Below are 16,489 nucleotides of genomic sequence, written 5' to 3'. Positions count from 1 at the left end.
AGGCGTATATCTTATCAGTGTTTCTCTTTCAGACTGCAAATGGATACATCTTATTTTTTGAAATCCCATCAGCAAGAGACAAGTATCTTTATGAGCCAGTGTATCCCAAGTGAGTATTTTAAACTTCCTTTGCATCCCCACAGTGTGAAAAAATATGACCAGACAAGTCCTAAGCAGATTTTATGGTAAAAAATATTTCCTTCCAAAGTATGTTTTAAAACTTGATGAGTATATCATTCCTATGAGTTAGAGTCAGTTCAGAAGAGAATTTGGTCTAATTGGTTTGCTGTGTGCTGGTAGGATTCCTTAGGTCTATCTTATAAGCTCTCAAAATCCTAAATAGCAGGGTTAAAATTGTCTCATTTTATAATTTGAGGTAGTTTGTTGAATTCATGACCTGTAGCAAGCTTTAATTCCTTTTGAGTAACTCAACTCATGTTTCTTAGGAACTATTAGGGTGCAGTTTTTAATAGATTCCTCTCCGTTCCCCAACTTTGTAGTAACTTAGAGATTTTTGAAACAAATGGGAAATAAATTCTAAATATTTTGGAAAGAATATGAATCATTTTCAGTAAGAATATACAAGTATTTTAGCTGCAGTGTGTTACGTTGTCATTATCTTATTTTTCTTATGGTGAATTGACAGAATTCTTTTTATGTGTATGTTGGATGTATTTGTGGTTGACTTTAGATTTGGCAAAATGGGGAAATATGTAGCACAATTTAAAACCCAAAGGGGTATATTTATATGTATCTGTGTGTGTTTAGATAGGCAGAATCCATAGTCAGTGATTGGATCAAATTTGTCCACAGGAATAATAAAACACCCTTGATTTCTCATTGGCTAGAAACTGCTTTTTTTCATATATATCTTTATATACCTTTGTCATTATGATGATGCTAGTCAAGTTAATTTTAAGTTTTTTTCATATTCATAAAACAAGTTAAAGTTCATTTGTGGGTGTCTCCAAATGGACATCTATGGGGAGTATTGGATAACCTATGATACCATGTAAGAGGAAAATATTTTTATTTTTTTTAAATCATAACTGTTAAACTGTGAGCATTAAAAAAAAATAAATCAGGTCTTCATGAGTATTTAAATTTTAAATGTCTATTCTTTTACAAGTGCATATAGGAAGACATGACTTGGCATGTAGTAAAATATTTTAAAGTGAGTTCTTGCTTCATTGAGTGGAAAATTCTGTGTGTGTTACTACTATAATGCATCTCGTGGCCTCTGAAGTAGCCCTCAAAGCTCTGGAATTAAATGGAATTTACTGTTGCAACTCACTTGTCTATTTTCCAAAAACTTAAGATATTAGTTGCTTTTTCTGAGACCTGAATAGCATTTTTCAAACTGACTTTTCATATCTGTCATAATTTAAAAAAAAAACACCAAGCATACAAGCTGTTGCTGCATCCTGTTGAAATAAGTAAAATGATAGTATGTCTTCAGCTGTATGTAATGCAGGAGACTAAAAATAGTTTATGGTATGTTCTTGTTCTGTTTGGAAAGTTGGGGTTTTTTTTATTGGCAAAATCTGAAAATATATGGAAATAAGTAAAAATATGAAGTAAGAGTTAAAAAAGAAGCTTTGAAAAGTTTGTTTAGACATGCCACGTGTAGGAAGGTTTGGAAATATCTATTAAGCAGTCAATGACTAACCAGTCTCACTTTTATATAAAACATTGATAACTGATTTGTGCTGTCAACCTAAATTTGTGTTTTATGAAAAAAGGCTTTCTGTTAGCTGTGTGTTGAATGGTCAGGATTTGAAGATATATTTGTATAGCCCAAAAGAGCATAATGCTGATTCTGTGGATGAATAAGACAAGGTGTTTGTCCCTAGAAAGTTTATGATAGTTGCTCCCAGTCTCCTAAGACGAATGCATCTGCTTAACTTCAAGAAGATGAATGATCTCACTGAATTTACTGGGATTACTAGTCTGTCTATATTTAGCCCTCAATTTTGAAAACCTACATAAAATTACTACTGTTCTGGTTACATTAGATCAAAAGAAAGACACAAGCATTTGTGTGTGAATTATGCCTGCTGTGATTAACGTCACATTATTCTATAAGCTATTATAATGGGATGAAATTTTTTTGGTGCAGATACAGTGCACTGCCTGTAGGCTGTTTGACTAATTTGCTTTGTACATCAAATACTAAACCACCCCTACCCCCTGCCAAACCAAAAACCCAAACCAAAAAAACCCGTAAACCCAAAATGAACAAACAGACAAACTAAACCAAAAGTCCAGAATTGAAACGTCTAACTTTCTTCTGGCATATGTTCATTTTCCAAAGACATTATTTCACTCAAGTGCTTGTATTTAATTTCTACTGGACTGAACAATATCAAATTAATTTTCCTAACTCTGAAGCCATTAAAAAAAATCATTGAAAGGCCTCGTATGTGACTTGCCTTGTGCTTAAGAGGGGACATCTTACTGTTTTCTCCCACTGTAACAGGGTGTTCTTGGCTCCTTCCTCTGTGTTGGCAGCAGGGATTATGCAGCTGTGCCTTAAGTAAAGTCAGGTTGCTGACCCGATGGGGAAACTAAACCTGCCCATCTCCCTTCTTTGCCCCTCCCTATCCCCTGCCCCGGATTCCAGTAGCTTAGCTTCCAAGTTGGTATATAATAAAAGGCTGGCATTAGAAAATGGTGACCTTGAAGTAGCACTGAGTAGCAGCACTGGAAAGTTCAAAAACATGGTGTGACTGTTCAGTGATAGTCATATGATAATTCTCATATGATAGTTCGTGATAAATCAATTGCTTGCAACATTTTAACTCTCATGCAAATATTAATTACAATTTGTCCAGCTCTGTCTTATGTGGTTATTTACCTATGTTAGGCAAATTGAGTGGGGGGTGGTGATTTTTGCAGAGAGCATAAAGATTTAAGGCTGTCCATGCATTAGTGCTGTGATAGGACAGCTGCTGGAAACAAGTCAGTAAAAACACTGAAAAGGATGGACAAAAGGTTCAAATGTAGGTCTCCACACTTTGCATATTTGAGGTAAAAGTTTTTTTGTCTACCATTCTTCTCTTTGGACACCTCCACAACACACCAGAAAGTTGAGATGTACAATTTCATCAGTTGTGGGGGTTTTTTTGTTGTTGTTTTTTTATTGGGTTGGGGTTTTTTGGTAGTGAACACACTTAAGTCGGTGCTCCTAAAAGTTCTGTCTTATTCATAATTTTAAAAAGTAGAATAATTCTTAAAGTTGATGAACAGTCCATATCTACTAATTTTTTGTAAGCAGAATGAAGCCTGTTCTAGTATCCTTTCTTTAAATAATAATGGCCAGTTCTGATAGAAATATAAAATTTCATTGTAGTGCCTACAAAAATAAAGGAAAACTCTCTTAATACAACTTCAGCTTGGACAGAATTCTTAAGCAGTGCCGGTCAACATAATGAGGTGGTTGTGTGCTGGGAGTACAAACCAGTAACGTCACCAGCTGTGCCAGAATCCTGGTGCAAGATTTTCTAGTTTAGTCAGTATCCTGAAGTTGAACTTGCAGCTAGATTTTATCCCATACAAGTGAAAACATTGATAAAGGTTGTGTTTAAATTCTTCTGTCAGCTTAGCTCTCATTTAAATAAAATTTCTATATTTTACTGTAAGTAAAAAAAGAATGTCAGAAAAGTGGGTAATAAGGTATATGATAGACAGTCACTTTCTTGACTTTAGTTATTTTTGCAGTCTTCCAGATTGGTACACTGGTAGCTGCAGTAAAGTTATACTTTTATGTAGTGTTGTTATTTTTTAAATAACTGTTTTAAAATATCCTTGATAATGGTTTAGCCTTGATTTGAAGAAAAGGACCAAAAAAAGTTGCTGGAAATAAAAATCACACCTCATTTGTCCATATGGGAGAGGGACATTTGTGGAGAAGTACAGTCCTTCTAGTTTATAGTTGTTATTACACAGAGTTGTTACTCTATATGGCTGTTGAGCAAGATGATCTAGAACAGCTTGTCTGTATTTGATCTGTTAACAGAACTATTCTACCATACACTTATTTTGTAAACTGTAATTACACTTGCAAAAGTTTTTTTGCTGGTACAGCTTGAACAAAATTTCTCAAGGTAAAATAAAAAACAAACCCAAAACTGCATTGGAAGTGACAGAAACACTTTTGCCATTTATAACTCAACAGGCATTGCAGTATATCTAATCACAGTATGTGGGGTTTTATTTTAGTGCCAAGTCTCTCTCTTCTCTCCCAATCTAATCAACACAGGTGTAGTAGAAGAGCTAAAGTTGAGTTGAGACTAAGCTCTCTGTCGTCGTGTTTGAATGCAAGATTCTCTGCTTCCCCTTATCTTTTAGTAGCGTGAAATAACCAGATTTTGGAACGGAAGGTTCAGTGAACTCCCCCTGTCCCCTGCTATTGTTTGTTTAAAAATGGACAGAATCAGAGTCTAAGAAAACAGAGTTCCTGTTTAAAACTGCCTATTTGGCATGACTTCCTCCTTTTCATATCAGCCTATTGTAATGGTCTTTATATTCTGAAATTTGGTGTTTTAGTGGAAGTGCTGGAATTCAGGATTATTAACATTTGCAGCTGGAGCTCACAAAACCTTTTAAGTTTGTTCTGTCAATCACTGAGGGCATAGCTCCTACAAAATTGAGAATATATGAAATACTTCAAGATGGTTGAGTGGGAAATTCTTTTTAAACCCTAGCTATTTTATACCTTTAAAGGTTTAATCATTTTAAAATATACTTATATAGATATGGTAAGGATTAAGCAACTGACCTGTTCAGCATTATGTACATTTTACGTAAAATCTGTTATTAGATTAATGTGATAGAACAAGTGCTCATATCATAAGCATAGAATTCTGTTATGAATTCTGAGTATTTATATATAAAAAAGGGAAGCTTTTAAAATTTTTGCTGGAGTCAATTGATAGGTTTTTGTCAAATTGTAATATTTTAGGAATGTTATGAATTGCAGTTGTTCAGTTGAAGGAAATACTTCTGGCTCTGTTGATATTTCACTAGGAATTGCTAGTCTGTTCTTGGAGTGAACAGACATTCATGCTCAATGAAAACCTAAAATATCCTTCTTAATTTATTAGACTAAAAACAGGAAAAAAAAGCAGTAGTTGTGCAGGTTTTTGTTTTTTAAATTGAGCCAGAATAGTCTGCAGCTTCATTCCAGCTCTTGGAGACTTTGCTCCAGTTCAGAGCAGACTTGGAAGAGAATCAGGATTGGCTGTTAGCCCACATTCTGGGGTACTTTGCTGCAGTGAGCCCAAGTACAAAGTCCTGCTTCAATTAGTTCAGTCTAATTTTACCACCATATTACTAAAGTCGTTGCAAGATAAAACATGAAGAAAACGTACATATGTACCATTATCTCACAATAACAGAATGGTAAAATAAAATTAATCTCCACCTGTGATACACTTAAGAAAAGTGTCAGTGCAGACAAGCGAATTTTTAGCTTTGTAAGCTGTGATAAGGTACAGTAGTATTTTTTGGAGAAGTTTCCAAAGGAACTTGTACAGATATTCCTTTGTTTCACAGTGAAGAGATGTGTAACACCATCACAGTAGAGGCTTCCCTGTACTGAACTGATAGTTATTTCTGTTTAGAGTTCTGTCAAGAAGAGTGACTTAGGATTTGTCACTCAAAGAGGCAGCGTGCAGTGACTTAATGCTGAGGATACTTTTATCTTTAAAAAAGACAAAACCTAAAAAACTTTACATGGTTAATAAACTGAACATGGGAATTGGAGATTTTTTTGTGCCTCAGATTTCCTCATATTCTCAAGTGGAGCCTGCATTTGAGGGATGGGGGAAAGTGATATGAATGTTGTGTAAGTTTAGAATGAGACCTCAGTGCTGTAGATTTTTAAGTACCTGAAAATAATTTAAAAATTGAAGTTGTTTTCTAACCAACATGGGCATGTGAACAAGCTAGTGTTTATATCCTGGTTTACAATGCTGTATTGTTGCTTATACGTCTGGTTACTGTATTCATGTCCTACTCTTTCTGGCACTTCTCAAAGTTTTTTCCTTTTTTATAGCATGTTGGTTTATAGGTGCCATAAATTACCTCATCAGTGGGGATTTTTTTCCTGATTCAGCGGACTTAAGATTAGTATGTACAAAGGTTTTGAACTTTAAACTCTTCAAGGGTAATTGATGAGGTGTACAGTTAATTAACTTAGCAAATAATTTTTGTTCAGAATTAAGCTTGTGCTAAACTTTAGCAGTGTGGTTTTCCCTATAAGTTGTTTTTGGCATTGGTTGGAAAATGTATTTTTAAAACTAGATTAGTTGTAGAATTTTTATTAACCCTTATGGCACTTGCTAGCCCTTGATGTGGTTCAGGAGGTTTAAAATGTCATCAAGAAGTCTTTGCAACTGGAATAATAATTTGATAAATCATTTAGCTTTTTTACATGAATAATTGATTAATATGCTAGCTAGTTTTTTCTCTTCTCAAACCACAGAAAACCTGTTACTACCTAATTGCATAGAAAAGGCTGTGCTAAGAATTACTTTTCTAAACCCTTATTCATTCTTTATAGTTGTTTCCATAGACTGTCTTTAAAGTTTTATTTGTCCAGCTCTTGCCAATCTGTGTGCGTATAGCTCTGGATCCAACCAGACATATTTCATCTTCTGCTGGTGGCTGCCTGCAGTGTATGGTGGAGAGATGCAGGTTTAGGGGTGAGAAGAAGCTAGTTGTGTGGAAATCAGAGCTTATAGTGAAACTTGGTTTACTTCTTTAAGAACCTTTCCTAAAAAGCACAGCGGGCAGTGAATTGTTAGTGAAGAGTCACATGTTTAGAGGTGATGCAGGCTTTTTGAATCATGTACAAAAAAAGTTAAGTCCTTAGCTGTACAGACAATTCACTAACTGAAGTCTTCACATGAACCATTTTAAAACGGTTAATAAACATTGTGTAATCATGCTAATGCAACAGTAATGGCTGTTGTCAGTTTTTTGCTTTTGTGCCTTCAAGGAGAGCAACTCAGAGTTCTTGGTGGTGTAAATTCATTTAGAAACCTCGTTTGCCCTGTTTTTCTCACATGTATAATGCTTTTAATAGTTGAACATAACCCTGAGTTGATCTGCCCTGAGGCTGGATAATATGAGTGGCAGGGTGTGGGGGATAGTATGGGCAGGTATATAGGACAGTGGGCACCTCCAGTGTTTTGGAACTTTACCTCTGAACAAGTGCAGAATCCAGAAAAACTAGTAAGATGTTTGGAAAAAGTATGCTGTCACCCTGGCAATTCCAGAGACACACAAATAACTGCAGCGTGCTGGGACCTGGCCTATGCCTATTGAGCCCTGTTCAACACTATTCAATACCCTCACGGAGAAGAGAAGGTCTCTGGATCTCACAACAAAACTGCGGCTACTCCAGCCCTGGTGACAGCCGCTGCAGCTGAACCAGAGAACCAGCCTGTGCCAGTATCACTTGCCTCCATACAGAAGAAGAAATATACAAAAAAAATCAGTGTGCTAGTGTTATCATGGGACCAGTAGGAAGAAGCAGAACCAGAGGTAATCATGCGATCCCTCCCCTTGAATGAGCTGTGGGATATGTGAAAAAATTTCAGCTGTTGTCCAGGAGAACACATTATCAGCTGGCTGCTTAGATGCTGGGACAATGGGGCTAGTAGTCTGGAATTGGAGGGTAGGGAAGCCAAGCAGCTGGGATCGCTTTCTAGGGAAGGTTGTATTGATAAGGCAATTGGGAAAGAGACACAAGTCCTCAGCCTCTGTAGGTGACTCCTGTCAAGCATGAAGGAAAGGTACCTCTTCAAGGAAGATGTTATATGTCAACAAGGCAAGTGGACTACCATGGAGAGAGGTATCCAGTACCTGAGGGAATTAGCTGTGCTGGAGATGATTTATTATGACCCAGACAATGCACAGTCACCCAGAGATCCAGGCATGGACTATCGTGGCCTGAATGAAGTCACACTGCCACTGAATGCTGCTGTGCCAGACATGCTAGAACTTCAGTATGAACTGGAGTCCAAGGCAGCCAAGTGGTGTGCCACGATTGATATCGCTAATGCATTTTTCTCAATCCCTCTGGCAGCAGAGTGCTGGCCACAGTTTGCTTTTTCACTGACCTCGGTATCTGCATAGGTGTTTCACATTCTACTCCTCTCCTCCACTGCAGGTTTCCCCTTCTTAAATATGTGATCCCAGAGGTGCTACCACCATTGCTGATGGGCTCAGCCTTGGCCAGAGGCGGGTCCGACTTTGAGCTGGGAAAGCTTCTAGCAGCTTCTCACAGGAGCCACCCCTGTAGCCTCTCCCCCACTATCAAAACCCAGCCACATAAACCCAGAACAAATGGCAAGATGGACATCATGAGAGCCCAGTGAATGTGATCAACAAAATAGCAGCTGTGTCTCCACCGACTAATAAAAAGCGAACACAAGCTTTCTTAGGCATTGTGGGTTTTTGGAGGATGCATATTCCAAATTATGGTCTGATTGTAAGCCCTCTCTCAAGTGACCCAGAAGAACAACCGTTTTAACTGGGGTCCTGAACAACGACAAGCCTTTGAACAAATTAAGCAGGAGATTGTTCATGCAGTAGCCCTTGGGCCTGTCCAGGCAGGACAAGATGTTAAAAATGTGCTCTATACCACAGCTGGGAAGAATGGCCCTACCTGGAGTCTGGCAGAAACCACTGTGGGAGACCTGAGGCCAACCCCTAGGATTTTGGAGTCAGGGATATTGAGGGTCTGAGGCTCACTATACTCCAACAGAAAAAGAGACACTGGCAGCTGCCTTGGAAGCAGTTGGTACTGAAGCACAGCTCCTTTTAGCACCCCAACTGCCAGTGCTGGGCTGGATGTTCAAAGGGAAGGTTCAGTCTAAACATCATGCAACTGTGGAGTAAGTGGGTCGCACTGATCACACAATGAGCTTGCATAGGAAACCCCAGTCACCCAGGAATTTTGGAAGTGATCACAGACTGGCCAGAGGTCAAAGATTTTGGAATATCACTAAAGGAGGAGGTGACCCATGCTGAAGAGGCCCCACTGTATAAAAACCACCAAAAAATAAGAGGCAGTATGCCTTGTTTACTGATGGGTCCTGTCGCATTGTAGGAAAGCATTGGAGGTGGAAGGTTGCTGTGTGGAGACCCACGTGACAAGTTGCAGAAAACTGGTGAAGGAGGTGAATCAAGCCAGTTTGCAGAGGTGAAAGCCATCCAGCTAGCTTTAGACATTGCTGACCGAGAAAAATGACCAGTGCTCTATCTCTGTACTGACTCATGGATGGTGGCAATGTCCTGTATGGTTGGTTACAGTAATGGAAGCAGAGCAACTGGCAGCGCAGAGGTAAACCCATCTGGGCTGCCGCACTGTGGCAAGATACTGTGTCCCAGCTAGAGAATTTGGTTGTAAAAGTGTTTCACGTAGATGTTTGTGTGCCCAGGAGAGGGGCCACTTAAGAACATGAAAATAGCCAGCAGGTGGATCAGGCTGCTAAGATTGAAGTGGTTCAGGTGGATCTGGACTGGCAACATAAGGTTGAATTATTTATGGCTTGGTGGGCCCGTAACACCTCAGGCCATTAGGGAAGAGATGCAACATGTAGATGGGCTCATGACTGAGGGGTGGACTTGACCATGGATAGTATAGTATAAGTTATCCATGAATGTAAAACATGCTGCAGTTAAGCAAGCGAAGTGGCTAAAGCCCCTGTGGTATGGGCGATGGCTGAAATATAAATATGGGAACCCTGGCAGATTGACTATATCACACTCCCACAAATCCGCCAAGGCAGGCGCCATGTTCTTACAATGGTGGAAGCAACCACCGGATGGCTGGAAGCATATCCCGTGCCCCATGACACCACCTGGAACACTATGCTGAGCCTTGAAAAACAAGTCTTATGGCAACATGGCATCCCAGAAATAACTGAGTCAGACAATGGGACTCATTTCCAAAACAACCTCATAGACGTCTGTGCCAAAGAGCATGGCATTGAGTGAGTATATCACATCCTCTATCATGCACCAGCCTCCAGGAAAATCAAACGATACAATGGACTGTTGAAGACTACACTGAGAGCAATGGGTGTGGGACTTTCAAACATTGGGATACCCATTTAGCAAAAGCTACCTGGTTAGTCAACACCAGAGGACCTGCCAATCGGGCTGGCCCTGCCCAGTCAGAACTTTATGTACTGTAAAAGGGGATGAATTCCCCACAGTGCACATGAAGAGCATGTTAGGGAAGACAGTCTGGGTCACTCCTGCCTCAGGCAAAAGCAAACCCATCCATGGGATTGCTTTTGCTCAAGGACCTGAGTGCACTTGGAGGATGATGAGGAAGGATGGGGAAGTCAGCTGTGTGCCTCAAGGGGGGTTGATGTTAGGTGAGAATAGCCAATGAATTAAATTGTGTGATGTTAATTGCTATATAAACCTGCCACCGTATGTCATCATTACTATAGTTGTGCTATGCTATATCACTGGTATTACAGTTAGAATCGCCTAGATTAAGGAAGAATGAACTGTGATGGAACCGAGGGAAGTGCAGTAGTGACGGGACCAGAACCGACTTCAGCATGCAACAGTCCAACATTACACACCATACTCCTGCTGTGCCCAATGTCACCCACCCGCTGCACTGCACCGAAGCCCAATCCCGCTCTGCTGACTAAGTGGACTTCACAGCACCCTTCCTGCCCAGACAGACTGTTGTGACAGATGGAGCCCAAAGTGGTGGACTGAATGAAAACAACAGAAATTTTAGAGGGATGGCTCATAGACTAAAAGGATGATACTTCTCTGTGTGTATATATGTATCAAAGGACAGGAAAGGTGATGGTGAGTAATTGGGAGGTACTGGAAAGTATGGGACCTGAGCATGACGTAAATGGTATAGAATAGGGGATGGATACTGTCCTGGTTTCAGCCAGGATAGTTAATTTTCTTTCTAGTAGTGGGTGTAGTGTTAGGGTTTGGATTTAGTGTGAGAATAATGTTGATAACACACTGATGGTTTTGATTGTTGCTAAGTAGTGTTTATACCAAGTCAAAGATTTTTCAGCTTCTCATGCCCAGCCAGCAAGGAGGCTGGAGGGGGCACAAGGAGTTGGGAGGGAACACAGCCAGGGCAGCTGACCAAAACTGGCCAAAGGGATATTCTGTATCATGTGGTGTCATGCCCAGTATATAAACTGGGGGGAGTTGGCGAGCGGGGAGAGCGGCTTGCTGCTCTGGAGCTAACTAGGCATCAGTCAGTGAGTGGTGAGCAATTGCATTTTGTGCATCACTTGTTTTGTATATACCAATCCTATTATTATTATTATTATTATTATTATTATTATTATTATTGCTTTATTATTGTTGTTACGGTCATTAGTATTTCCTTCCTTTCTATCCTATTAAACTATTCATATATCAACTCACAAGTTTTACTTTTTTTTCCCTGATTCTCTCCCCCATCCCAGTGTACAGGGGAGTGAGCGAGCAGCTGTGTGGTGCTTAGTTGCTGGCTGGGGTTAAACCACAACACCATTTTAGCAGCAACAATTAAAAATATCATAGCCCCAAAGTAGTGTAAAAATATTTTACCTTGTTTGTATCAATTATTTGTTCTAAAGGTATTTGCTGATGAACAAGTGTGGAGTCTTTAATATTTTTTTCAGTAAAATGTCTCCATTACTTCCCAAGCAGCTGCAATTTGACTAGTGGGAATGGATGCTACTGACTTGTTTGTTGTCTGTTTGGTTGTTTTTTTAATTAGTGAGATATCTGCCATTGTGTGTTTGTTTGTTTTTTTAGTTAATGAGTTAACCCCAATTAGTTATCTGCCATTAGGCACACTAAATTTTTTTGGAAGCATAGTATTTGTTGACTGTGAGAGCACCTCTGAACTTTTCTAAACTATTATCCAGATGTAACAGCTATCTATATTACTATGATTACCCCAGATAGTAAAGTGGAAACTTAAATCCTAATCTAATGCTATTTTTACCTCTGGAATAGGATTCTCCAGTAATAAGCAGAGAACAGTGAACACTATTTTTAAATACTTAGACTAAAAAAGATGATGTGTTATATACCTTAATTGCAAATTATAACGAAGTCCTTAAGTACCTCTGTTCAGATTCTGCTGTAATTAACTTCCTAAGTATTTCTTAGTTTCTTCTGCTAGCAGTGAGTAAGTCTGGTAATTGATATTACTGACTGAGTTTTGTCTGTGGATCACGCTGTATCACTTAACCACTGTGCATGTAGTGGAGGACAGAAGTGTGGTACTGTGTTGCTAGAAAAATTAGCTGGCTGGTGTCCTGTTTCCTCCCTGAACCTCACCCCACCCCAGATAACAAACTCCAAGGAGAGTCTTCCTCCCAGTTCAGGGGAAGCTAGCTGATTATATTTTTTCATGGTGCTGCCTCTTTCTTGAATTTAGGATGCTTACGGTTTGTTGTTTGGGTGGGGTTTTTTTGGGGGGCAGGGGGGCATTAAATACACTTCTTCGTTTTCTTATTGTTGCATCTTGCATCATAGTTTGAGTTTACAGTTTTTTCTTCAGAAGAACCAAAGTGTTACTTCCAGAGCCAGTTCTTCCCTTGTAAGAGGATCAAATGAATACAAAAAAAATCATGGCTTCATGCTACGAATTTTAGCAATTCACTTATTTATGGGCTTCTCTTTCATTTTGGGGAAATCAGGTTAGAACTGAGCAGCAGGAGAAGGTTATTGTGGGGAATGCTGAGAGAATTGGAGTTGGGAGAAAGAGGGCAAGTCCTTAAGGTGGCCTTATGTTTGCCATTCCGCTACCCTTATTTAAAATGTGATTCATGAAGTACGGTTACATAGCCTTTCAACATTTGAAAGATGTTTTGTTAGACCATATAGTGCTCTGTTTTCTGTGAACAAGCATATCACTGATGACATGCTAAATAGGGAACAGAGAATGAACCTGGTGATTTCAAAAATACACCCTGATCTTCAGATCAAGATCTGAAACTTCCCCATAAACCTTGTGTTCTACCTTTAAAAATACAGCCTGGCATTCCTAATCTTTCCATGTTTGGGGTTTTCTTGGATTGCAGATGTAGTGGGGGATTTATCATAATTCTGAGTGTTGAGAGATTTTTATTCACAGGTTTAGTTACATTAACAGATGCCATGCTAACAGAAGTGAAGTAATTATATTTGTTTCCACATGTAGCTAGTCGTTCACTGGAATGTGTCGGTTCCTCTCAATTCTTGTGCAAAAGGAAGCTACTTAAAGTTTGGCTACAACAATAGCAGATGCCGATGTGGCAACCGAGACCAAACATTCTTTCCTTCTTCCATCAGCAGTGCACATTCTTCGTTTAAAGGTCAAAGTTAAGTAGTAAGGCTGATTCATGCAGATGTGGACTATATGAACCCAGCGTACTTTTGATTGCAGCCCTTTTGCACCAATAGCAAGGGTTTCTTTGAATCAATGAATTTGATGTAATTAGAAACAATTAATTAAAATACTGGCATTTTGGAGTTTCACTCATGATGGTAGTGCCTCAGTGGAAAAAGATGTACTCCGCAGATGGTAACAAACTTGCTGAAACTAGCTCATGAAACTGAAAATATTCAAATATTCTTGCAAATTATTTTTATCAAAGTTGTTTGAAGAAAAAGAAGCCTGCCCATATGGAGTCTTGAAATTTCATTTCCAGAAAAGATGTCTTTTAAACCCATTCTGGCTTTATAGTTTGTGCTGTGCAGAAACACTGTGTTTATACCTTGTTATATACCTCAGTCAGTTACAACAGGCATGTTACATGGTGTGTTACACATATATAAGGGTAACATTTATGCATTACACAACCGTTTTCTCTCAATTTTAGTAATTTGCTTACAAGGTTTGGTTGTACCACTGATTCTTGATAATGCAGAGTCATTTCATCTTGACTGGGAGTATACTATCTGGACCTGTATGTCCATATGGGTTGAAAGGCCTGTCTCCAAACACCTGCAGTTTTCCAAGTGTTTCTCCAACCCACAGGATGCTGCATTGCAGATAGTGACATAGAGATTTGAAGGAATTAATCCTGTATGATACACATTTTATCTGTGAAATCCCTGACTCTAAAAGATACCAGGCCAAATCAGGTGGATTTGGCTTCATGAACTTCAAGAAATGCAGCCTCATTTGCTGTTTTAAAAAAACCCCACAACAACCCCACAACACTAGTATTAACTAGTCACCTTTAAATTTTTTTTTTAATTTCAGTCCTCCTGTCAGTCCATGATAGCTAGTTTACATGAAGGGCTGTTCTTTCCCAAGACGCCTGTATTTTGTAGTTAATTGCCTTTTGAAATGCAAACCAAACATTTTAATAATTTAATGTTTATACAAGTTACCATCTGTGGGTGGTAGATTAACTAACTCTACAGTAATTTTTCTCATTTTTTGGTATAATCCTTTATGGTCACCTTATGTCTGCTAACTCCAGAATGTCAAAGGTTGCCTTGGCCTTACCTTAGCTAGCATGTATCTTTGTCCTTGCTGGATAAGAAAAGGTGTACTATCCATCAAAGAATAACAGATATGAACTTTGTGTTTTCTATAAAATGGTAGTAGAATAAGGCCCTTGTCAACTGAGATAACCAAGACAGAAAAGAGATTGAGGTATCCTTGTGGTGTCAGACTTACCTAAAACTGCAGCTGCTTTGGCTTCTGCCATGTCTTAGGCAGTTGCATTGGCTGCCCTGGTGTAAAATTAAAGGAAGTGTTTTGTCAGTTAAGATTCAGGTAAAGGTTACATAGATTTCTGTATGTATCTGTTGTTTCTGACTAATGAAGTTATACTAAACTCTTAACTTGTCTGCGATGTCTGTTTCATGCATAAAGTGCTCTTTTTACTAGCATAATGCTCATGACATGGGTGAACTGGATGATATGTAACAATACTTATGATTGTAGGTCAGTTTTCATTTAAGAAAAAAAAAGTTAATGAAATGCATGGCACATCTGATAACCCAGACAAGTAAGAAATACTTTAATGATGCTGTGTTGAGTTTTAAAAATAAATGCATTTCTTTAGAGAATGAAATGTGAAATTTATAATGAGGAAAATAAAAATTGGAAGCTTTCTACATCTAGAAGTTGATACTGTGTAATGGTCTTTAAAGGAAGAGAATCAGTGCTCAGTCATGTCTTTTCTTAGTAGGTCTTAGGTTTATTGTTAATTTGTTATAGGGACATACTTTCTTATGAATTACTGTAATAAATGTCTTACCTGTTAGGTTATGCATGCTGAATTAATAGTATAGACATTGATCTGGCAAAAGGAACTGGAGAAACATGTACATTTTACAGTCTATAATATCTGTAATGCATCTTGGCAAAGGATGAATTGGAGATACTTAAAAATTCAACACATAATGGAAACAGTTGAATACCATTTTATTGAATTAGAATTTGCATTAATATATATAACTTATTTTGGGATTATTAAGATGGGTTGCACAGGTATCGTAGTCTTCATTTTCTGTTCATTGTCTTATTTTGCTTGCATACTCTTTATAGGCATATAGGATGATAGGACGGACTAAACTTTTTGCACTAAAATGATGTTCTAGATATGAAGTGCTGCTTTGTGGCAGGTTGCACGAGTGCCTAATGTATATATATGTGGGGTGGGGGGAAACATGGGAATGTAAATCAGTAACTTACCTCTTCTGAGGGACATCTTGTTTCAGTTGTAGTATTTCTCTTTTATTTTAGAGGAAGCCCACATCTGAAGGGAACCCCACATTATAAGGAAGAACAATGTGCTCCTTCATTAAATCTAGAAATGAAGAAAGTGCTGGACTTGCAAGCCTCTATCACAAGGTATGCTCACTAATTCTGTCTTAAGAATTTTTTTGCATATAGCAGTTAGTTGTTCAAAAAGTGAAGGGGAAACTAGATGGAAAAACCTTCTAGTAAGTTTTTAGACTTGTTAATAGTAAGGACTAGTAGTTACTAATAGTAAGTTACTAATACTAACTTTAAGGATATGAAAAAGTAAATTGCTGTTTAATAATTCTTTCTTTCTGTGCTTGGCTATACTGATATATTTAGCATATAGCAGTATATAGCACATGTATGTTCGGTATTACATTACATTACTATAAATGTGTTTCTCCTTGGCCTCAGATGTATGGATTAGAGATTTCATGGAGACATAGATACATAAGAGCAAAACTGTATGTACCGTTTCAATGTTTCTCCAGCTGCTCACAGAGGGTCCCTATTTGTCCTGGAAGAACTTTTTGTTTATCTCTTCCTTTTTTGTGGTGATTGCCTTCCCTATAAAATAAGCTTTGAACATGCCAAATAAGTGTGTGTGAACAGTTAGTGAAACTGTGTGGCACTGGCATGGGGTAGAAAAGTAACAAAGTGCAATCTGGCAAGAGGCCCCATAGGAGAAAATGGATGTTTGAAGAAATACAGTATATGCTGGAAAAAGATTTCCTAGGA

The 16,489-nt window shown here is 38.4% G+C and overlaps 1 protein-coding gene across 4 annotated transcripts in view; it reads left to right on the top strand.

The window, feature by feature from the left end:
* The window catches only part of RIC1 (RIC1 homolog, RAB6A GEF complex partner 1), a 57,506-nt gene that overhangs the window by 17,824 nt on the left and 23,193 nt on the right, over positions 1 to 16,489 (top strand). For all 4 annotated transcript variants that reach the window (XM_049794646.1, XM_049794647.1, XM_049794648.1 and 1 more), the window contains exons 3-4: positions 33 to 109; positions 15,752 to 15,859. In XM_049794646.1, coding sequence (XP_049650603.1) covers positions 33 to 109; positions 15,752 to 15,859 — 185 coding nt within the window. The remainder of the gene's footprint in view (positions 1 to 32; positions 110 to 15,751; positions 15,860 to 16,489) is intronic.

Source organism: Accipiter gentilis, chromosome Z (assembly GCF_929443795.1).
Source record: "Accipiter gentilis chromosome Z, bAccGen1.1, whole genome shotgun sequence".
NCBI classification, from domain to species: Eukaryota; Metazoa; Chordata; class Aves; order Accipitriformes; family Accipitridae; genus Astur; species Astur gentilis.
This window is presented reverse-complemented; position numbering and strand designations above follow the sequence as displayed.